General features: G+C 41.1%; 1 protein-coding gene and 1 long non-coding RNA gene across 4 annotated transcripts in view; one reads left to right on the forward strand and one right to left on the reverse strand.

The window, feature by feature from the left end:
* Positions 1–20,581, reverse strand: part of EDRF1 (erythroid differentiation regulatory factor 1) — a 41,818-nt gene extending 21,237 nt beyond the window's left edge. For 2 of the 3 annotated variants that reach the window (XM_041744006.1, XM_041744005.1), the window contains exons 1-15: positions 20,357–20,581; positions 18,557–18,765; positions 16,831–16,897; positions 15,640–15,765; positions 14,612–14,736; positions 14,201–14,357; positions 11,175–11,276; positions 10,780–10,901; positions 9,783–9,894; positions 6,936–7,083; positions 6,751–6,859; positions 6,357–6,468; positions 4,512–4,772; positions 2,070–2,141; positions 1,644–1,794 (exon numbers count right to left, since the gene is read on the reverse strand). In XM_041744006.1, the coding sequence (XP_041599940.1) occupies positions 1,644–1,794; positions 2,070–2,141; positions 4,512–4,772; positions 6,357–6,468; positions 6,751–6,859; positions 6,936–7,083; positions 9,783–9,894; positions 10,780–10,901; positions 11,175–11,276; positions 14,201–14,357; positions 14,612–14,736; positions 15,640–15,765; positions 16,831–16,897; positions 18,557–18,765; positions 20,357–20,464 (1,981 nt within the window). In that variant the 5' untranslated portion in view covers positions 20,465–20,581. The remainder of the gene's footprint in view (positions 1–1,643; positions 1,795–2,069; positions 2,142–4,511; positions 4,773–6,356; positions 6,469–6,750; positions 6,860–6,935; positions 7,084–9,782; positions 9,895–10,779; positions 10,902–11,174; positions 11,277–14,200; positions 14,358–14,611; positions 14,737–15,639; positions 15,766–16,830; positions 16,898–18,556; positions 18,766–20,356) is intronic. The other variant, XM_041744007.1, reaches the window with a different exon arrangement.
* Positions 20,582–20,717: 136 nt separating this feature from the next.
* Positions 20,718–22,502, forward strand: LOC121484625. Its single transcript, XR_005986083.1, has 2 exons — positions 20,718–20,974; positions 21,364–22,502. It is a non-coding gene; the product is annotated as an uncharacterized LOC121484625 (long non-coding RNA).
* Positions 22,503–23,006: the final 504 nt, after the last annotated feature.

Raw genomic sequence — 23,006 nt, forward strand, 5'->3', positions numbered from 1 at the left:
ACACTGAAATGACTCCACACTACTTGTTAACTAAATCCTGCCTAAGCATCTTAGCCCACTTGCTATGTGACATTTTTGTCTTTCTCCCCCAGTATTCCACCCCTACTGCCCATTAGCCAAAGTCAAGTTACTGCTTGTTGCCCATAGAGATGCCTATTTTTTCCATCTCCCCTAGTGGACGGTTTCCTCCACCAGGAACACTATCTAAAATCCAGACTACTACTACCTTCTTCATCTAATAAATGATCCCTTTTGTGCCAAGCACTGTGCTAAGCACCAGAAACTATGACATGAAGTTCTAAGTTCTCCATCCTTGGAAAAATCTCACAATATAGGCAGAGACAGGCTGCTAACACAAACCACTGGAAAATCTATTAAGTGCAACTACATAGGTAACAACAAAATGCTATGGGAGTCCCCCCTCCCCAGTCTTTCCACCTCAAGATTTCTCATTTTCTGATCAGTGACAGCATGAATCTTTCAAAGCAATGAAAGGTACTTACAATCTTTATTAGGTTTTAATTGTGCATGTATTTTTTTCCTCTGCTATTGTATGCAATTTCTGTGTGTGAGGCATTGTGAGAACACCAGAAATGAATTAGACACAACTTTTGCTCACAACTGTACTGGTGTGCATAAGACCATTCAACACAGCTAACTGTGACATAAGGCAGGCTTCAGTAAGTGCTCAAGGACTAAGTGGTAAGGGGATCAATTCTGACTAGAGATGGAGCAAGCATAAATCTCTTGAATATCAGCAGGATTTTCAAAAGCTGAGCTGGGGATGAAGGAAGAGAAAAGGCATTTAAAAAAAATACCATAAAAAAGGCAGAGATGTCTCAAGTCCTGGTTCCCCTCACTGTATAAAGGCTCAAGCCTGGCACATAGGAAACAGTACATAAAATGCTAGGGCAGTAAATTTCCTGCCCCCACATACAACTTATGTTCATGAAAAGAAAAAAGTCAGGAAAGGTCTTTCAAGCATACAGGTTTTCAAAGCATTTTTTTAAAAACTGGTTTTTAAAAAGTCCACATGTTCTTCATGAAGTGATTTCCTGAGGGACATATCAGACAATTTATAAGTGACCTTTCTAGCTTACTCAAGGACCACTCGGTAACAAAAGCCAACAACCCTATGGTGATTATGTGCACTGTTCTAAGCACTTCACACACATATTAATTCATTTAATCCATATAAGAAACTTTAAAGTAGGTACTATTGTCTCCATTTTGAGAGAGAGAGAGAAAAAAAAAAAAATCACAAGGCTCAGAAAAGTGGAACTTGCCCTAGCAAAGCCAAGATCTGAAGCTAAGCAGTTTGGTTCCAAAATCTGCTCTTAAACACTCCACTGCTTTCACTGAAGCAGTAATTTCTTACGAGAACCCTACTGAGCTGAAGGCATTAGCTCCTCACTCCAGGAAACTGGAAGAAGCAGAATTTATTAGGAATAGCTATAAAGGGTCAAAATTATCCTTTGTTTTATATTTTGAATGAAACTGTATTTTCCGCTACTTTCCATTCACAGGATATCCTTATCCTGAATTCCTTTCAATGAATGCCTTAATTGACATGTCTGCTGTTGATAAAGGACTAGTATACTATTCTACAGAAAAGTCCCTATTTGCACATCAATTCAACTTACTTTTGTCCAAAAACAAGGCCATCTGCTTTTCCAGGCCCTCAGGACCCCCTCTTGTGGATTCATCTTCATATTTTAATGGGATTGGAGTGTTGGGGTCAGCTGCAGGAAGGTCGCTTTCTTTTTTAATGCTGCTATCCACAGATTTTAACCCCTTTAAAAAAGGGAGAAACATTTACTATACACACAACTGAAGGTCAACTAGAAACTAAATATAAGGCGCTGAACATATTTAGGAGAATTTAAATTTTGAAAACAGACTTGAAAGGACTACATTTTACTTGAAAGGGAAAAACTAATTTTCACTTTCTGCTTAAAAAGAAAAGAGCAGAGTATCATTCAGAGTAACGTTCAGACACCGATAAACAAGAGCTATGTGCATACCAAGTACAAGTTTACTGAAACGACGAAGGCAAAATTAAGACGTACCTCCAGAACATAGCTAAGCACAAGTCTACAGCGCTCCTCTGTGTCATGGCAGACTGGAAATGTGCAACTGGGCTTTAGAAACAAACATTTAAAATGATTAATATGCTGCCCATATGACAAATTCCACAGCTCTCAGCTCCCAAGAATTATCAAAATTCTACACATCAATAATTTCAAAATTTGCTTGTGTATTCAGTTTCATGAGGTAACAGGCACTAAGATAAATGTACTGCTTTAATTGCAGATAAAATTGCCATAAGCATCAACAAAAACCTTGCCTAATAAAAAGATCTTCCAAAGTATATGTTACTTGAAATTCTTAAATTTTAAAAATAATTTTATTATAGCAAGAAAAAAGCAAAAATGTGAGTAATGTTTTAGGTAAATGTATATCTAATCTAATGGGTGAGTTTAATCCCTAATTAGCACTGATACTTGGTAACACACAGTTAACAGTATCATCAATTTAGCACTACGTTAGTTAATTATCACCAATGGTCTCATTGTACAAATTATATGTTTAATTATGAGCAGAACCAGTAAACCTACATCTACTAAGTGATCTTATGTATAAGGGCCTCTGTGAGGCATTTCATTTTTGGTGAATCCTGCAAGGCCAGGATGACTCTTCCCATTTTGCATCAATCATAGATGTTAAGTAACCTGTCCATGGACAAAGTCATTGAGCTGGAAATGAGATGCTGAAGCCATGCTGACTATACTTTCAGAAGTACATGTATTAGGTGAAGCTAACTAAAGACCTGTTTATATGAATACTAAGACTGCATTATTTTAGTGCTTTAGATATTAATAAAAGTGCTGTTATCTGTAAAGAAAAAAAAAACCCACAACAAAACTATAAACTACATACTACTATGTCTTTGTCATCTACTTGCCCCATAAATCTAGGGCCTTGTGTTATGATGCAGTTCCCTGAATACACAGAAGTTTTGCCATCAGTAATTTTGTTTATAATCAGAAAAACATTAAAAAAAAATTCCACTGTGGGGTTCAAGCTGAAAGTGCACTAAAACTCAGATGGACAGTTAAGAACTTTTCCTGTAGTCATTTAAAATATTTCCCAAGCACCCATTAAACTTTCTACACATGGGAGATTAAAGAATGTCCATACATGAAGGGAACTTCTGTTTCTATGAAGGGAAAAAACACAAACTTCAGATACATATTATGATCTCCATGAAGGAGATGAAAACATAGCATCCTTTGGCTAGAGTGATCAGGAAAGATCTTTGGAAGGAGGGACATTTCCATTAAGATACAAGGCTTAAAAAAGGCAGCCATGAAAATTGGGATGGGCCAAGCAGAAGCAACAGCAGATGCCTCCTCAAGATGGGCATGATCTTGATGAGCCTGAGGCAGGAAAAAAGGCAAGTGGCTCTGGTAAATGAGAGGGGAAAGTGAAGGAAGAGTCAAAAAGACAGGTAATGTTTAAGGGTGACAGAGAGGTGTCCTTTAAAAACCTATCTGGATATAAGGTCTCTGTCTGAAAGCTAAACCCCGAGCTTACGTTAAGAGATTATTTGTATATATGACTGTATTTCAGTGCTGGGAACAGTCAGTCTTTTAAGGCTGATTTAGATCTGATCACAGGCAGGTAGGACTGGAAAGTAATTAGGATTTAGGGAACTGAAACTTAATTCTACTTTCTGGAAAAAGACCAATGGTAGGATAGTCAATGCAATCCATGTCAACAGAACTTAAAGGGTAGGAAGTTGTTAGAGTCTATCTGACCTTGACAAGACCAGAGATAGGACTAATGTAGCTGATAAGGCCCAGTCACTGCAATAGCACTGGGATAAGGTACTGGCTTCCCCACAAATGGATCAACAAGCCACCCCATTTTCTATGCTTATTCTATGTTCACAGAGCAATCTACACGTTCAGTATCCCAGCAACCTATAAACTGAGAATGAATACCCTGGTGAAGAGACAGGATTATACACTGGTCACTGCAAAAGAAAATCACATAAAAATTAATATATTGATGTATGGTTTATATGTTGTCTACCACTGGCTTGCACATGGATCAGCTACCCTGGGGTAATTATAAAACAGGTTTTAGTATTCATAAAGCTAATGATTACTAGGCCCTGGACTATGAAGAATCATTACTAATTTTTTTTTTTTTTGACAGAGAGAGAGAGAGAGAGAGCGAGCACATTTGCAAGAGCACACACAACGGAGGGGCAGAGGAAGAGGGAGAGAGAATCTGAAGCCGACTCTGAGCTGAGCATGGAGCCTGACACAGGATTTGATCTCAGGACCCTGAAATCATGACCTGAACTGAAACCGAGAATTGTATGCTTAACCAAATGCGTCATCCAGGTACCCCAGTAAAGCCATCTTTTGAGAGGCTAGTTGTATTCAATTAATAACTGTTTTTCCACTTATAAAACTTGAAAACAATTTTACCATGCTTACTCGGATTTGATGAATGGATTTGTATTTTTCTGGAACTGACAATTCTCCAACAGACTTAATAATAGCTACTGCTTTGTTATCATCCGAGGGATCAGAACTGGTGCTATAGGATCCATTTTCATCGCTGTCTGGCATCTCTTCCTCCTCTTCACTGTAACTTTCATCAGAATTCTCATTTAAAGGAGATTCTGAACTTTCTTCTTTTTTAGGTTCATCTAATTGAAAAAGTTCTGAAAGCATGTAATTGGCTGAAGCAATAATCTTATAAAAAAAAAAGAAATACATGTGATTGTCATCAAAACTGAGCATTCTAAAGTGGCATGAATTTTACTAATGTACTAACAAATTTTAGGAGGTCTTCAAAGAGGCTATTTCCACACTGTTACACAAAGAACAAATCAAAGTTCTCAATGCTTTGAAGGCTCTCCATAAAATCTTCATGGGTTGATATGCTTATTTCCTGTAATTATTCCATCTCCAGCCCTCTGTCTTTAAAAAATGGTGGCAACCGGAGACAAAAGTTTTCAGAGTGTCATAACTAAAATATTAGCAAGATAACACTCCATATTAGCTGAGAAACCAGAATTTCTCTTTAATAAGGGTCTAATAAGCAACTAATATTTATTGCATGTTCTTTGGTTCCAGGGGGGAAAAGCCCCACCAGCTTCATGAAGGAAAAGTCTACCCCGGCATCTTTTCATTAAAATGAGTATTTACATACCATCATTATTTACTCTATTATCTGTTACTTATTCTTGATCACAAACATTCCATAGTTTTAACACCTTTTCCTAACTTTCACATAAACTATTCAGTTTTTGCTAAACACCACGATCTCAATCATCAAGTTTTCTGTCTCCAAAATAAACTTATATATCCAACTGGATATGGCTACAATTAAAATTAACTTGAATCTTTAAAAAAACATTGCATATGCTACATGCCTTTCCTAATATAAACAGGATTCAACCAGCATTACACCAAAAAGTGGCTGTCAGACTCAAACAACTGAGGGTCAGAGTGGTAAAATCGTGCGGCATGTGACTAGAAGATTATTTTAAGAGATGCTTTTATGTACTGAAGGGTACAGAGAGTGAACCTTATTTATACAACAAAGTGTTAACATCCATTTGTGTAAATGGATCTTTAAAAAAAATATTCTAAAATACTTTTCCACCTTTTAGAAGTGTTAAAGGAAAATAACAGCAGCACTGTTAAAATTACATGAGTTCTAAAATGAGAGAATAGTGTTATCTAAAAGAAATGTAGTGTCAGCCAGCCACATAGGAAATTCTGAATTTCTTGTGGCTAAATTATAAAAAGTCTGGTGAAATTAATTTTAATAAATTGGTTCAGTAACACAAAATATTATCATTTCAACATGCAATGTGTACACACAACCTTCAAATTTTTTTTTTTAAAGATTTTATTTATTTATTCATGATAGAGAGAAAGAGAGAGAGAGGCAGAGACACAGGCAGAGGGAGAAGCAGGCTCCATGCTGGGAGCCTAACACGGGACTCGATCCTGGGACTCCAAGATAGCGCCCTGGGCCAAAGGCAGGTGCCAAACCGCCGTGTCACCCAGGGATCCCCCAACCTTCAAAACTTAATGTGTAGTTTACATTTAAAGCAACTTCAATTCAGATTAAGTACATTTTTTTTTCATGGATTAAGCACATTTTAAGTGCTCGACAGCCACATGTGGTTATCAGTTACCATAACAAATAAGGCATGAATTAAATGGCTTTAAAGTCTAGGCAACAATCTTTCAGAATGCTAGGATACTTTTATTTTTTTCAGAATGCTAGAATATTTTTAAAGAGTATATAAATATTAATCTTACTTGAGGATGTCTGCTTTTGTCCAACAATTTAACACAATTAAGAAGCAATGTTCTAATGGTCCCATAGTGTTTCTTATTCTGATTCTTCTTCATCATCATGTTGCAAGCAACCCTAAAAAAATGTTTATATCAACTTTACACCCCATTCTTCATTCTCTACGAGACTCAAGTATAAGCATGCTCTTCTTACCTTCCCATAGAATAAGACATATAAGAAACAATACCATATTTTTAAATATAGTATTTACTCTCCCCCAAGTTGACTTTGTATGGCCTGTATACATATACACACACTTTGTTTCTTAAGCCACAGAAATGTAAAATGTGCCTTGACCTGGATAGTGTGGCTGTACACTTAAAAATTTTCAATAAGGCTACTTCTTCAAGCACTCACTTATATAAGAGAATAGCCACCGGCATTGTGAATGGATTCTGGTACTTGTCTTCAGTTTCTTCACAAAGAGTAGTGAGATCATAGAGCTTCACTATATCACTGCCACTTGCTGAAAACAAAAACAAAACTCAGTTCACCAGAGCCACTGGTATCAATTATTACTGTTCATTCAAGAAGGGATTTACCTTTAAATAGCCAATAGGTATGTCCTTCTTTGGTACAGTTTGATTTTAGAAATGATAAAATATTCTGTGCAATGTCTTTTATGACTTTTGTAGAAAAGTTCGAGTTTTCCAAATTGGGAATCTCTTCAGTTTTTATCATTTCATACTTCTGTAAAACATAGACCAAATGCAGTTTCAGAGAAAACCTAGGCAGCAATCCTTTTATTAAAATGGAACCAAATACAGAAATCCTGCCATCAGAGAGCTATGCAGCCCAGAAGAGCTTAAACCGCTGGTTTTTTATCTTTTTTATTGCTCCAATATTCCAGAGGAGTCTGACCCACATGTCAGCCATTCTGTAGGCTTAGCACAGAAATAAGTCTCAAGAGAGAATCTCCACCAATTTGGAACCACAGATTTAGGCACGGTCCTACTTCTGTTCTCCTGCAGAGCAGCGCATGGCATACACGCCCTTCTATTCTCCTGGTGGTTTTCATCCACGAGGATGGTAGATGAGGGCAGAATTCACCCAGCATGCTCTTCCTCCCAGACACTAGCCTCACCGGGCAAGTCTCTCCGGTAGACACTACTCTTCCCTTGGGCTACAGACTCGACTCCTTTATAGAACTGGAGATGGGGACTAGAGGCAGCAGCTAGAGCAGAGGCCACAAGGACACCACTGCCAGTACTTTTGAGGCTCCAGTTTTTTTCTAGCTTGTCTTCTGTTCACACTTCCCTAAACACCTCTCACATTTTCTGAAAACTCTAAGAAACTCCAAATCTACTGGAAAATAAGACCAGTCTCCTAAGGTGAATTTTCATCCTTCTTGGCTCATCTACAGCCCCAAGTCACTCCTCCTGGATTTTATACTGTACTATCTGGGCCCCTCTGCCCTTTCAACCCACATGGGGAATGGCTCCAATGTCTGAGTAGAATAGATTTCCATGGTAATGACGTCCAACAGTATCCAGGCAGATGGCCCCTCAGGTTATTTCTCTAGCTTCATCTTCTCCATGCCTACAACTTCAAAATGCTCATGGACATTTCAATGCTTTCTTCAAATGGAGCACATGATGAAGACAGATCACCTTTCCCTGCCTTACCAGTTCAATGTCTCCATCTCAAGTAATGATACCACTGCTCTTTTAGACCCTGGACCCTGGAAGTCCCACCCTCTCCAGCCACAGCCTCTCATTAAATGCTGTTTAGGGTAATGTTTACAACAGTGCTTCCCAACCAAGAGTGCAAATCAGAATCATCTATAAAGCTTTCTTCTTTTTTTTTTTCTTTGATAGATACACAGATCCCACCTATCCTGATGTACCAGGGAGCCAAGCAAGTGTGTGTGTATATGTGTCCTTGATCAAGAGTGACTGTGATAGACACTAGAAGTTTACAATCACTGGGCTGGATACAATGGTTAGAAGCATAGGGCCTCAACCAGATACAGATTCAAATACTGGCATCACCACTTACTAGCAATATGGCCCTGGGCAACTCACTTGAGCTCTCTGATGCTCAAATTTCCCTCTTCATCAAAAGGGAATAATGGTATTCAAGCAGCTAAAAAGATCGAGTAAGTAATGCATGTAAAACGGTAGCAAAGTATCTAGAACAAAACAAGCACTCAATAAATGCTAGCTCTTATCACTGTCAATTCTTAGTATTTCCTCTACAGTCTAAGTCCATCATGTTACTTGTAGATATAGTGCTAAGCTCCAGCAGTCTTTTTGTCTCCGAGCCCTCCATGCCTGTCCTACGTGCCATCTCCAAACTAAGAGTCCAACATGACAAATTTCACCTCCCAGATGCAAAGCCTTCACAGATTACAGATTACTAACCAAACTCAGCCCACACTCCTTAGCTCAGCATCCTAGACTCTCCATTATTTGACCTCAGGTTTTCTTTTTTTTTTTTTTTTTAATTTTTTATTTATTTATGATAGTCGCAGAGAGAGAGAGAGGCAGAGACACAGGCAGAGGGAGAAGCAGCCTCCATGCACCAGGAGCCCGACATGGGACTCGATCCCGGGTCTCCAGGATCGCGCCCTGGGCCAAAGGCAGGCGCCAAACCGCTGCGCCACCCAGGGATCCCGACTTCAGGTTTTCTAATCTATTTGTTATTCTGTTAAATGAATCCTCTGTCACCTTGCTGGAGATCCGTTATCCCTTCACTCACACTAGTCTTTTAGTGTAAAACATTCACCAGTTTTTGGAGGCCACTTCTTGAGAAGTCTCTTTCAGATAAAGACAGATATGATCTTACCTTCCCAGATCACTCAGACTTTCGTAGTTGGGGTGTACTACACGTCTCACAAATAATCTCCTAACTTTCTCTTTGCACTCTGTCATTTCCCATTAGTATTTTACCTTTCTGGGTAGCGACTAAACTTTATTCTTTGTTTTCCCCTCACATTTATAATGAGGATAAGGTGCCTCACAAATAGAACAAGCTCAATTTCAATATGCTATATAACCGATGACGTCACACATTATTGCTGTAGTCTTGCTCTAAGACTACTACATATCTGTCTACTGAATGGATACCTCCACTCTATAGACACTTTTAGGTAATTAATTACTATGAATGCCTGGTATTAAAATCAGAGTTCTAGAGCTAAAAATGCAGGCTTCAATATATTTATGACCTTCCCAAAAAAATACCTGTACAATCATACTCCTGTAACATCTAGAATTCTGGTATTACAACACAAATATGAAAACACTCAAAGTTCAGTTTATTCACAGCAAACTTCCTTGTTAAAAGTACAGCCTAGTATTTATGGGCCTCAAATCTTTGGTGAGGTACTCTCTGCACTGATTTACATTTGTGAGAAAATTAGAAAAGTCACACTGTGGCTCACTTACCTGTACAATTCCATTTACGTGAAAACACATCACAAGTTCCGGTACATTGCATATCAGGTTGTCCAACCAATAGTCAATTCCAGTTAGCACATTAATTGGTTTGTTGTTGTCCCTAAAAATACACATTTCTAACGTTATGCAGTTTAAGATGTTCCCTAAAGAACCATCTGAGACTTATTTCCACCATTTAACCATTTTAATCTATTCTCTCTGGATGAAAAATACCACATACACTTTCTTTTCTGGTGAGATACGTATAGGCAGCTCATGTGGTATGTTCTTTATCACTGTTCCGTAAGTTCTGCTTGTGTTTCTAACTGGAATCCCTAAGAGTTTTCAGTAAGAGTAGAAGGAAATAGGATAGCAGATTATTGTGAGCCTGCTGCATGCTCCTCACACAAACTTGAGGTGAAATACTGGCCCCCATTTATTGTAATACACCACACCGTAGCTCACGTTGGTTGATATGAACACATACAGCTAGAGTACTAACAGAAGCACTCGGGATGCCTGGGTGGCTCAGCAGTTGAGCATATGCCTTCGGCTCAGGGTGTGATCCTAGGGTCCAGGACTGAGTCCCAGGACTGAGTCCCAGACCCTTGCAGGGAGCCTGCTTCTCTCTCTGCCTTACTTTCTCTGTATCTCTCATGAATAAATAAATAAAATCTTTAGAAAAAAAAAAGTGCTCATAATTAGTTAATAGGAAGCTGGTAAACCACTTCCCTAACTAATTTAATTCTATTATATTGTCACTAGCTGTGAATTCAGACCTGATTAAGCCAGTACAACAGATCTCTGACTCCAATTATGAAGAACTTGAATGAAAACCCAGCCTTAGGGCTTTAAGCATTTGCTGATAACACCCCCCTTCCTTACTGTGCTGATTTCAATTCATGGGGGAAGGAGGGAAGTGAAAACCCCAGATAAAGGTGATGATTAACAAATTAAGTGAACGCAGATGAGACACTGACCCTAAACGAACACCATTTTGGTTTACCTGAGACGCAAGCTGACTGCTGGGTATCTGCCTCCTCCAAATATAGGCATGTTGGAACCAACCAACATATGTATATCTTCAAATGTCCATAAGATATTCCGAACAAAATCATTTTTAAGACCCTTTGATTAAAAATAAAACAGGAAAGGTTATTATGTAATACACTAGAGATCCAAAATTTCCCCCCATGATTCACAGAAAGACTAGGAAAAGGAAAGACAAAGCAGACATAGTAAATTAAAGTCACAGAGCTATAAGATCATAGAGATGTTTAGAAAGTGATTTTCAGGATCAAGTGGACTTTTTTCCCTACAAATTCCAATTCAGACTAGCTTTTAAATGACAAAGTAGACTGGGGATTAGGTGTCCCAATTTGGACACCATGGAAAGCATACCTGACTGTTCTCCCCGTCATTGAATAAAGTAGTCAGGTTTTGTTCTTTGGGTGCTGAGGCCACATGCCCCACTATGTATGAGGGTTCAAGAGGCTCACTTCCCTGTGAAAAGTGCAAGGATAAGGAGTGACCGTGCTGCCATAATTTCTCACAAATGGCCTACTTTTCAAGAGTATCCACTAAACATTCAAAGCATAAACCTCTAATCTACTCTCATCACTGTGTGGCTTGTTTCAGCTCTTTATTATCATAGCTATTCTAAGCTAATCACATATAGATCTTATGCAAATAAAAAAAGATTAAAAATTATTTTAAGCTTTCAAAGTTCCAATTTTTTTCTTTTTGGGTAAGTCTGAATACCACTTATCAGCCCACCCCATATCTACTGAATTAAAAATTAAAAATTTCTAAGAAATCTCAGACGTATTTTTATTTTTCCTATATTTTTAAAAAGATTTTAAGTAATCTCTACACGTGGCATGGGGCTCAAACTTTCAAACCCAAGATCAAAAGTCATACACTCTATTGACTGAGATAGCCAGGTGCCCCTGAGCCCTATTATTCTTGAGACATCAGTCATTCGAGCAGTCCCAACGTTTGCCATTGTTTGACGTGTGCTTCAGAGAACTAGTCCCTGGCGTTCTTGGTGAAGAATTTCCAGAGTAAGCTTTGAAACCCACTGCTCACCACAGGCTTGCTTTTGGACAATAACAATATTTAAAAAAAAAGAAAAAAAACAAAAAAAAAACCAAAACCTCTAAAAGGTTCTGTCCTGGAAAAATCAAGTTCCCCTCTATAAAATCCAATGTTCCCAAACTTTAATCTCAGAACATGTTTTATTCTTAATACATTCTGTGGAATATGTTCTAGAAAACACTTAAGGGAGGAGAATCATCGACAATGGGTTAACTCAGTCCAGAACTCAAATTTCCAACCATTAGGGACAGTAGCCTTAAGAAACATTACTTTAAACTTTTAATCCCAAGATCGGTATGTGTATGTATGTGCTAATAGGCTCAGCCCCTGCCTGGGAAGTGAGTACCCTCAACTGCAAGCACGGTGAGGCGGGGGGAGAATCCATTACTTTTGTTCAGTCTTATATTCTCCTTAAAGAGCCCCACCAGAACTTCAAACGTTATTTTGTCTGTACAGACACGTTACCAGCCTATGGACCACATCCCCAAACTGTATTTGTGAGGGAGTACCCTAGTGGGAGTCTGGGCTCTGGATCATTCTCAATAAAAGTATGGCTCCAAGGCCACCCACAGACACCTATTTAAACTATCACTGTGTAACAGAGGCCTCAAACTAGGTTTGGGGAATAAGAATTCACAAGGTAATACACAAAAATCTCTATTTGAAATTTAGGCAGTATGAGGTTATATAAACTAGTCTGTCAGAGATTATTATTTTTATGGCAGGCTAGCTCTGCTTAGGACTGTGCCATTGCTATGACAACCCTACTGCTTATGGAGCCCTTCTAAATATGTGTGGAATATGTGGATGGTAGTGGACTACTGCTGTACGAACAAGTCTCTGAAGTCAGAAATCTCAGGGTTTAAGTCCTCACTCAGATTTTACTAGCTATGTGATCATGAGCAAACATCTATTCTTCATGAACTTTACTTACTTGTAAAATTATATTGTCAACACTTAATACACATACAACTTGAAGGATGAAAAAAATGTATGTACACACATACACATATACACAGTTTAAAGTACGTGGCATAAAATACATTAAACAGATGCCAGTTTACTTCTTCCATATATGAGTCTACAGATTCTCAAAAGCCTCCCAGATTTTTTATAGTAAGCCCTAAACAAGGTAAGGACAGAATGATAAGGTTGGGAGATGAGCAGATAGGTGGCAGAAGATTAGTATTTCCGTTATGTTTTCTGTAATGTGTGGATTTTGAAATCAAGGAATGTTAAATTTTTAAAAACTCTATTAATGCAATATAATCACATACAAGAAAGTGCATAAAATAAATCATACAGTACAATAACTAATTACAAAGCAAATTATCCATGTAATCATTACCCAGGTCATGACACAGGACCCTGCTCGCACCAAGCACCCATGCGCCTTCTCATTCACACAACACCCCTTCCGCCCCCCCCTCACTCAGAGGTTAGCACTATGTGAACTTGCACGTAACTACTACTTTCTAACTTTGGAAAAAAAATTTAAATTCACTACATAGCTTAATGAGGTTCCTCAATCTTAAAACCTACTAAAACTAAAATTCAGTTAAACATATTTGCCTCTTGTAACCCTATAGTCTGAGGACAGCAGCAATCTGGGCAAATAATGTTCAATTTGTGAGAACACATAGCAAGAGGAAAAACACAATTCACCAAGATCTTATTTTTATCTTCTTCAACTTTGTCAATATGTCTTCCTAAAAACAGACATGTATAAATTTACATAGATAGTTACTTTACTCTTTGATAGACACAGTAAAGACAAAAACTAAACAAAAAATAAGAAAAAACCAAGAATACAAGAGACAAAACAGATATACTACTCTCTTCCTTTCTAAAAACTTTACAATATTAATGTGGGTTAAATCTCAGGAACTTCACCCAGAAAATCTTAAGGGCAATTTTAGACTTACCAATCTAAAAGTTAAGGTAAGAAGGTCAGGATTAAATTACAAACAGGCCTGTGAGTCTCAATACCTAATAGGCATTTACTATAAATCTAAAGCTTAAAATACACAACATGACTATATCATATATACTCATGACTTCAAGGAGATAATCGGTATTGATAAACATGGATAAGCTATTTTAAATGCTAGTAAAAATTTTTAATATTTTGAATTTTAAAAAATCTGATCTAGCTATTCGTATTTTTTATAAATCCTATTTTGAAAATCTAAAAAAAGTATTTTTTCTAATTAATTATAAGACATAAATTAGAGTACTTTTTATACCTGTTCTTCTATCTTTACCAACAAGATCATTGGTTTTGTCTTCTTAAACAAGTTTATTAAATTAATATCTAAGTACTAACTAACCTGACTGGAAGCACTGGGATCTTCAGAAACAGAAGAAGGCATTTCAAAGGGGGCGGGCCACGAAGCCCCATCCGAATCATTTGTCTGATCTGAACTGGATGATTCGGGCTGTTCTGCAGTGGATGGGACGGGCTGAGCGGCTCCATCGCCATTGATACTGGCCAATCAAAAATAAAAATACCACATTGTTACTAAAGTTAACTTTATGTGACAGTCTACTGGTTTTCAAAAGCTGAATTCCATAATCAAGCATAAATGTTATTAAAAAAAAAAAAAAAGGAACGTAAGACACTAAAATGTCGTTAATACCATACTTGCAAAACTGAAATTACTTTTACTAGCTTAAGAATTAAATTTGAGATCACGATTTCATTTTCCTTAAGATAAAAAAATAAACAAGCAGCCAACTACCTGTAATATAAAAACTTGGAAAGAATAGCCTTCTGATACCAGTGCTCTTTGCTCTTTTTCTTCCTCTGCCACTTCTGGTCAATGAGTCTTTGATAAAACTCTTTCAGCCACGTCCAATCACCTGTCTGAGTAACAAAAGAAAATGATAAATACAACAAACCTGTAATCAAAACAATTGGTTATCCTCTACTCTTTTACAGGAAATATTCTCTTTTTAAAAAATACTATTTCATAAACATTTATTTAAACACTGTCTTTCTAGACTTAATCTCTATTACCTCTTTTGGGAAATCTGCCTTCCTCTTCTCCCCAAGCCAGGCTGAGAAGTGGTCTTTCTAACACATTCCTTAGTACCTGGAATAAACCCTAATATGCATACCATATCGATATTATCTGTGATTGTTTACAATGCCAAGACTTTAAGCTGCCAGCAAATAAGGACTGTGATTTACTCATTATCACATTTTAAGAGCTTGACCAGTGGCAAGGATACATACAGAAACAGGGAATAAGCCTCAAAAAACTACAACACTGCCTTTACACTTGACAAAAAGTATCCTCTATCAATACATGGGGGGTGGGGAGTCATGTACCAAAATACAGTTTGAGAAGCTTTGCTTTTAGTGAATCACTTAATTCTAATAACTATGTATTCATAGAAATAACCTCTAATATTTTCACATTTCCTGGCAATTGTTTCATGAGAATCTCTTCAATGGAGACATCAAAGGATTTTTCAAAAATTTTAACTATTCCCTTAAGTTACTGATTTTTTACAACTTTCTTCATCGGTTTCATCCTTTTCCTTGCAAGAATCCTGGCTGTTGGTTATAAGATAAGTTTCTTCCTCATTCACTCTTTTCTATTTCCTATTAAGGCTTCTTTATATTCCAAGAAATGTCTCATTTCTCAGTTGCCAAAGTGCTAAACTGTGTTTCTGCTTCAGCCTTTCTTAGAAACAATATTTCTAGTGCCCTTAAGTTGTTAAAATAGTGCCTTTCTGGTTGTTTTTCCAGAAAAAGCATTACCTGAGATGATCTCATAAAGAGTTCTTGAATATCTAACTCATCGAGTAACAGAGTCCTTCCTATGCGGTGTACAGCCATGCTTACATGCGACTTGCTGTAGGGAATCTTCAGGAGCTTTTTTATGTTCTTTAAAAAATTAAAAGGAAAAATAGTTAAAAAGATCTTTTTAGGGGAGCTTGAACACTTTCAAATTTTAACTTCATTTAATTTTAAAGCACAATAAACTTTATTTCCCTAAGGTTATACAAACTATATTTCACACAAAGAGCTAAATACAAACACATGGAAAACAAAACTTTAAAATCAGAATCACCCAAGTGGTTCAGTCAGTTAAGCACCTGCCTTTGGCTCAGGTCATGATCCCAGAGTCTCAGGGCCCAGGTTCTGCATCAGGCTCCCTGCTCAGTGGAGAGCCTGCTTCTGCACCAGGCCCTACACCCCCGTCCCCGCCCCTGGCTCCCTCTCTCTCTCAAATAAATAAATAAAATCCTTAAAAATTTTATTTTATTTATTTTTAAAATATTTTATTTATTTACTCACGAGAGACAGAGAGACAGAGGGGGGGGGCAGAGACACAGACAGAGGGAGAAGCAGGCTCCATGCAGGGAGCCCGATGTGGGACTCGATCCCAGGACTCCAGGATCACGCTCTAGGCTGAAAGCGGCGCTAAAGTGCTAAGCCACCCGGGCTGCCCTAAAAAAAAATTTTTAAAATAAAATCAGGATCACCTACATTTTACCAGCCATTCCATGTTAATGCAAATGAAGGTCAAAGATGTATTTTAACACAATAGAATTTCCTAAAATTAAGTGTGTATAGGTCACTTTGGCACTGACCTAAGTTTTTAGCATATCAGATAAAATTACCAACTAAGGAGCAACAGATTTGCTGTATCATTTCTCGTTCTCAACTGGTAATATTATATAAATCACCCCAAACATTACAATAATTTATAATTGTTACCATTAAAACACAACTATCAATATTAACATCACCACTGCCAGTGTTTTGGGCATCGCTCCTTCCTTCCTGAAAGATGTAGCAGGGCATTACTTTACTAACAAAAAAGGTATTTGATAATCAGACGGTTGAATCTTATTTCATCAGTAATTTTTCAAGACTATACAACAGAGCATGTTATAAATCCCTAACATAAACACCCCAATTACATTTCCCAACAAGGACACTTACTTCAGAGTCAGAGACAACGTCCACATCATTTCCCACAGAATCAATAAAGTCGTATGCCATACCAAAGCTAATGGAGGGAACAAAGGCCACAAAGGTCACGCTCATAGTGATACAAGCAGAGTTTATAGGAGAATACAGTGTTCCATCACTTCCAGGATACCCATTTTCTACATTCTTACATCTCTGAAATCAATATGCCTATCACCATTAGAATCAAGTAGTTTTTCCTTCTTAGTGGTACAAAGACTTAATCACAGATTAGGTAATATATAGTAACAGAAGCAATAGGAAACACTAGAACAAAAAAAACAATTGACTTTTTAAGTTACAAATCCCCACCCCAAATCTCCAAAAGTAAACAGTTCAAGATATTATTCTTTTTACGTGATGAGATAGGAAACACTAATCAGGATTTAGTCTCTAGGGCTGTGTTGCTAGTGATACACAATACTACTTTTTCAGGATTGGGGGTGGGGTGGGGGAGAACCTGACCCCAATTCAGCCAGAAGAAGAAAAGAAAAAAAAAATGTTGTGTCAGGTGCCACGTGAGGCATGTCTATAATCACTCAGCCTGAAAAGCAGCTGATGTCACCATTTTTCAGTTAGTAAGTGGCAGAGGATCAGAACACTTACCTAGGACCGCCTCACTTCAAAGCACGCTCTAATTTATACCATGTGGGCTAGGCAAGTTACTTAACCACACCAAGCCTCAGTTTTCCCATGTGAAAATTAGTTAACAGAACCTAACTCAAAGGGTTGTTGTGAGAATTCAATGAGATAAACATATGAAGTACTTGGCACACTGTTTGCACACAGTCGATATAACTAAAATTTAAGTCACTTCACAATATTTATTTATTTATTATTATTTTTTTTTTACTTCACAATATTTAATTGCATTGACATATAATTTAAGCCATTCTTCTAAAGGAAAATATCTGGACTATTTCCAACTTTTTGCTAGTATAAGTAATGCTATAAATAACATTTTGCAAATATGACTTTTACCTTCAGAGGCATTAGGATAATTTCTAAACTAAACTCATTAGGTATTAATATATTTATGGCTCTTGCTAGCTTAGGCCGACATATTTTAGGTTTAATCATGGAGAGGGAAACAGGAGAGAATCCTGCACATTAAATATTCTACAAGAATACAAATGTTAGCATACGTTTCTCTATAAGAACCCAGGACACACTCATCCTTAAATACTACCAGTGGAATTTCCAGCAACTACCTCAGCAAGTGCCAAAGCCAAGGCTATAGGTCACCCAGCATGCTCGGTTTCTTCATTAGGCTTTTTCAGACCAAACAATCCACCACTATTTAATGAAAAACTCTGTATGGCAGATTAGGCAGTGTTACAAGTTTTCCTTCTCCTGTGCCACCAGATTCTTTGTATTCACATACTCAAAAGGTATGTGATTGCCTAAAACCAAAACATCTAATTGAATTTTAGTGGTCAAAACTCAGCTTTGTTAAAAACATCATGCAGACCCCAAAGAAGTATATGCAACTGATGTCTTCATATTAGAAATACAATCCTATTAGAAGAGGAAAAAGGACTTTGAAAGTCAGCTAAAACCTTTTTCTAAAGAGAAATCTCACCAAGATGATGAATATACCAATGAAACTGAAAAAGCAAATATTAGAGCTGCGGTGGCGGGGGGTTGGGGGGGTGGCAGGGAGTGTTGAGAAGTAAAAATGTCACTGATTAATACTTACCTTGAAAATGGCTTGCTTTTCTTACTATTGCCAAGAATGGTAGTTCCTGCTGGCCCTAGTTTGGCACTCTCTCGTAACCAGTTGGCAGGTGGGAGTTTCAAGTCTGTCTTCTCTTCAAGGCGTGCAAATGCTGTTCGAGGAGGCGCAGAGGAGTACTTCACCACAGCTCGGCTCTTCACTTCATTGCCTCCAAGAAACAAAGCTGATCCCTAATTAACACATTGAACAAAACTTGAATAACACTCCTAGAAATTAAAAATCCCAAGTTTTTTTTTTTTTTAAACAACAACAAACACACCACCTCAGGCTTCACATGAATACATGCTACAGTTTCTAATAGCAACAAAAACGCAAGCATACACTGTCACGTTTACTTAGCTCTTTTTCACGTAATTTCAAAGAAAAACATGGGTCCAGAAGTAGAATGTTTACAGTCATCGCCTGAGACAGTGGTCAAGTCAATAGAATCACGTTAATTAAAGGCAAAACTTGATACAACCTCTGCTCCTTAGTAAAGATAGATTATTTTAATTTCAGTAGCCTATCATTTAGAAAGCTGCTTTCTTTTATTTTTTTCTATAAGACTTTGGGCAGCCCTGTTGGCCCAGCGGTTTTAGCTCCTGCCCTCCGCCCAGGGTGTGATCCTGGAGACCTGGGATCGAGTCCTGCGTCGGGTTCCCTGCGAATAAAACCTTCTAAAGGTTTTTAAAATTTTTTTTAAATTTATTTATGATAGTCACACAGAGAGAGAGAGAGAGAGAGAGAGAGGGGCAGAGACACAGGCAGAGGGAGAAGCAGGGTCCATGCGGGGAGCCTGACCTGGGACTCAAATCTGGGGTCTCCAGGATCACACCCTGGGCTGCAGGCGGCGCTAAAACCGCTGGGCCACCCAGGGATCCCCTTTTCTTTTCTTTTTCTTTCCTTCCTTCCATCCATCCATCCATCCATTTATTCAAATTAAGCTTTACACCGACGTGGGGCTTGAATTCCACCAAGAGATCAAGAGTCGCAGGTCCCACAAACTCAGCCAGCCAGGCTCCCCCAGGGCTTTCTCGGGCTCCAGTTTAGTGACGGATTCGTCAGTTCATTACACAAACACTCTGAGCCTTGGCTTCACAGGAAGGCACGGGGGGGGGGTGTCCCTCACACTCTTCACCTGCACCCTCCCAGGTAAGCTCAGCGCCCCAGTTCACTACCCTAACCTCTCGGGCCGTCGCTGTTCTGCCCGGCAGACACTTGGAACCCTTTACCACGACCCCACCTCGGTGAGCTCCCTGGCGACACCTGCTCTTCTCCCTCCAGCTTTGCACGACTTTGCCACGTTTTTTTTAAAAAAATGAGTTTATTTATTTATTCATGAGAGACAGAGAGAGAGAGAGAGAAGCAGAGACACAGGCAGAGGGAGAGGCAGCCTCCCTGCAGGGAGCCCGGTGCAGGACTCGAACCCAGGACCCGGGGTCACGCCCTGGGCCCAAGGGAGATGCCCAACCACCGAGCCACCGGGCGTCCCACTTTGCCACCTTCTGGAACCGCGTGCTCCCACGTACGCTCCTTGGGAGCCGACACCGGGTCCAAGTCGCCGGTGGGTCATGACCGAGCGGGAAGCCACAACAGCTTCTCCTAGGAGTGACCTGGACGCGAACGCCGGACAGACACACACGGGCCCCCTCCCTCCGTCTGGGAGGCCGCCCGGGAGGCGCGGGGCGGGCGGCAGCAGCCTCCGGGCGGCGGGACACCCTCCCCCGCGGGGCCGGCCCGCAGCCCCCGGAGCCCCGCAGGTCCCGCCCGGGACGGACTCACCTGTGCAGAGGGTTCCTCGGATTCTCCCTGGGACAGGAGGCTGAGCCCTCCCCGAGCAGCGGCCCCCGCCGGCGGACACTCGGCCCCGGCCTCCTTGGAGTCCCCCATCACCTCGGTCCAGGGTTCGGCGGGGAGAAACGGGCCCCGAGGAGCCGCGACACACACCGGGCCCCGCAGCGCAGCGGCGCAGCGCAGCGGCCGCCAGGGACGCCCCACACACGGCGCTTCCGGCCTCGGACCGGAAGGAGTCGCGGTGACGCGGCCAAATCTCGCGATCTTTGTGCCGGCGGTCCGGCCCCGCCTTCCCCAGCGGAAGCCACCTTCGCGGCGGGGGTGCGGGGGTTGGGGAGGGGCAGGAGCTGTAATGCGCCTGCGCCTGTCGGGGCCTCTTCAGGGGGCCACTTCTCGCGGGATCTGATTCCCAGGCTCCACCCCTTCACGCCTTTGACGTTTGTTGGCAAACAGTTCCGGCCGCTGGGGGCTCCGGGGGCCGGCGGGGTGGTCGCCGCGTGGGCGGGGGTGCTGGGGCCCCAGGAGCCCGCGGTTGCAGTTTATGTGAGCAGCGAGGTGTTGGCGCTCGCGGACGGGCTCCCAGGACGGGAGAGATGGGGCGGCCAGGTGAGGGCTCGGCGCCGCTCCCCCGCATCACAGTGCGGCTGTGGGCCCGCGGCCCCGAGGGGAGGGGCGGCGGGGAGCGGCGGGGCCCCGAGGGGAGGGGCGGCGGGGAGCGGCGGGGCCCCGAGGGGAGGGGCGGCGGGGAGCGGCGGGGCCCCGAGGGGAGGGGCGGCGGGGAGCGGCGGGGCCCCGAGGGGAGGGGCGGCGGGGAGCGGCGGGCCCCGAGGGGAGGGGCGGCGGGGAGCGGCGGGCCCCGAGGGGAGGGGCGGCGGGGAGCGGCGGGGCCCCGAGGGGAGGGGCGGCTGTGGGCCCGGGGCTCCAGCTGGAGCCGCCCCCCCCCCGCCCCGCCTTCCCCGGAGGGACGCGCTTCCGAGGCGGTCGCACCTCCGCAGGGTTTTTTCAAGATGCCGCGTTGGCCTGGTGACGGCGGAGCATCTGCGGAAAGCCCGCTGCTCGTCGGGTGCCCGGGCGCTGGCGGAGGGCTTTCCGGGGGTCCTGGGGCGCCCCCAGCCTCCAGGTGCAGGTGTAGTTCCGTGCGGATCCTGAGTGCGGAGGTCGGGCGTGGGCCCGAGAGCTGCGCGACCTGCAGACTCCAGGAGACGATGCTCGGAGCATCGGGGGAGGCCGGGAAAGGAGCAGCGGGGGAGGCCGGCTGTACCCGCCCCCCCAGCGCCCTGGGAAAGCTCGGGAGCCGGACTCCGCATCTGACGTCGCAGCACGCGAACTTCACCGCAAGACCCGGCCCGCGTGAGGATGTGCGTTGTTTTGCGGTGACACATTGGGAAGGTTTTCGAAGACTTGACTTTGCCTCGCAGGATTGGGCTGCCTCGACTTGTAACTTACGTTGGCTCTGCTACCTCGCTGTGGACGTCCTCACCCGTCCTCGGGACATCCTTGGGGCCGAGGAAGCTCAATTTACAAGTTGCTTTCAAATGTAACGAAATATTCTTATGAATTCTGTTTAGCAATGGGTTATACATAATGGTGCATTTCGTAGACACTTCCAGTATGTATCGATTTTGATGGTTACTGGGTTTTTTGTACTCCTTTGTATTTTGTACTCCTTCTCTTGGCAGGGTAATACGTTATTTATTGTACTAAAAACTTGAACAGAATTTATAATATCAGGCATTAGGAAGATGGCTAAGTCCTTTTTTTTTTTTTTTTAAGATTTAATTTATTCATTCATGAGAGGTGGAGGCAGAGGCAGAGGGAGAAGCAGGCTCCATGCAGGGAGCCCCATGCAGGACTCGATCCTGGGTCTCCTGGGTCACGCCCTGGGCTGAAGGCAGGCGCTAAACCGCTAAGCCACCCGGGGTGCCCTGGCTAAGTCTTTTTTGGTATATAATACCCTTAACCTGGGAAATTATTATCTTCTTTTTCAGGAATGTTGAAGAACATTTCAGTTCATACGATGTTAAAGTTTTAAAAAGCAAATATGCATCATCATCCTAATTTCTAAAACATATCTTTTTCGTGTATGTGTCCATAAAAACATCTCTGAGTGGTAAATAAAATGATTTAAAATTTATTCTTAACGTTTTATTTTCCAATTTTTCTTTTTGATTGTTCATTGTTTTATCAAAAACATGATTCTTATTAAACTTTTAAACTTATGGTTTAGCTTCTAGTAATCTTTAACTGCTGTTGTTTATTGGTAAGAAGGGATGTTCTTTTTTTTTTTTTTTAAGAAGGGATGTTCTGAGGTATCAATTTTTTTTTTTTTCAGGACTCAAATATATTGCAAGCCTCTTGAGAAGTAGGTTCCTGAACCCTAGGTAATGTGGGAAAATATGCTGGAAATGGCAGGGAGCAAGGGCCTGGGTGGCTCAATCATTTAAGGGTCTAGCTCTTGATTTTGGCTCAGTTTGATCTTAGGGTGGTGAAATCAAGCCCCACATAGGGCTCCTCATTCACCATCTAGTCTGCTTAAGATTCTCTCCCTCTCTCTGCCCCTCCCCCTGCTCACATTCTTTCTCTCTCTCTTTCTGTTAAATAAATAAATATCTTAAAAAGAAGAAAGAAAAGGCAGAGG

Source organism: Vulpes lagopus, chromosome 2 (genome assembly GCF_018345385.1).
Source record: "Vulpes lagopus strain Blue_001 chromosome 2, ASM1834538v1, whole genome shotgun sequence".
Lineage (NCBI taxonomy): Eukaryota > Metazoa > Chordata > Mammalia > Carnivora > Canidae > Vulpes > Vulpes lagopus.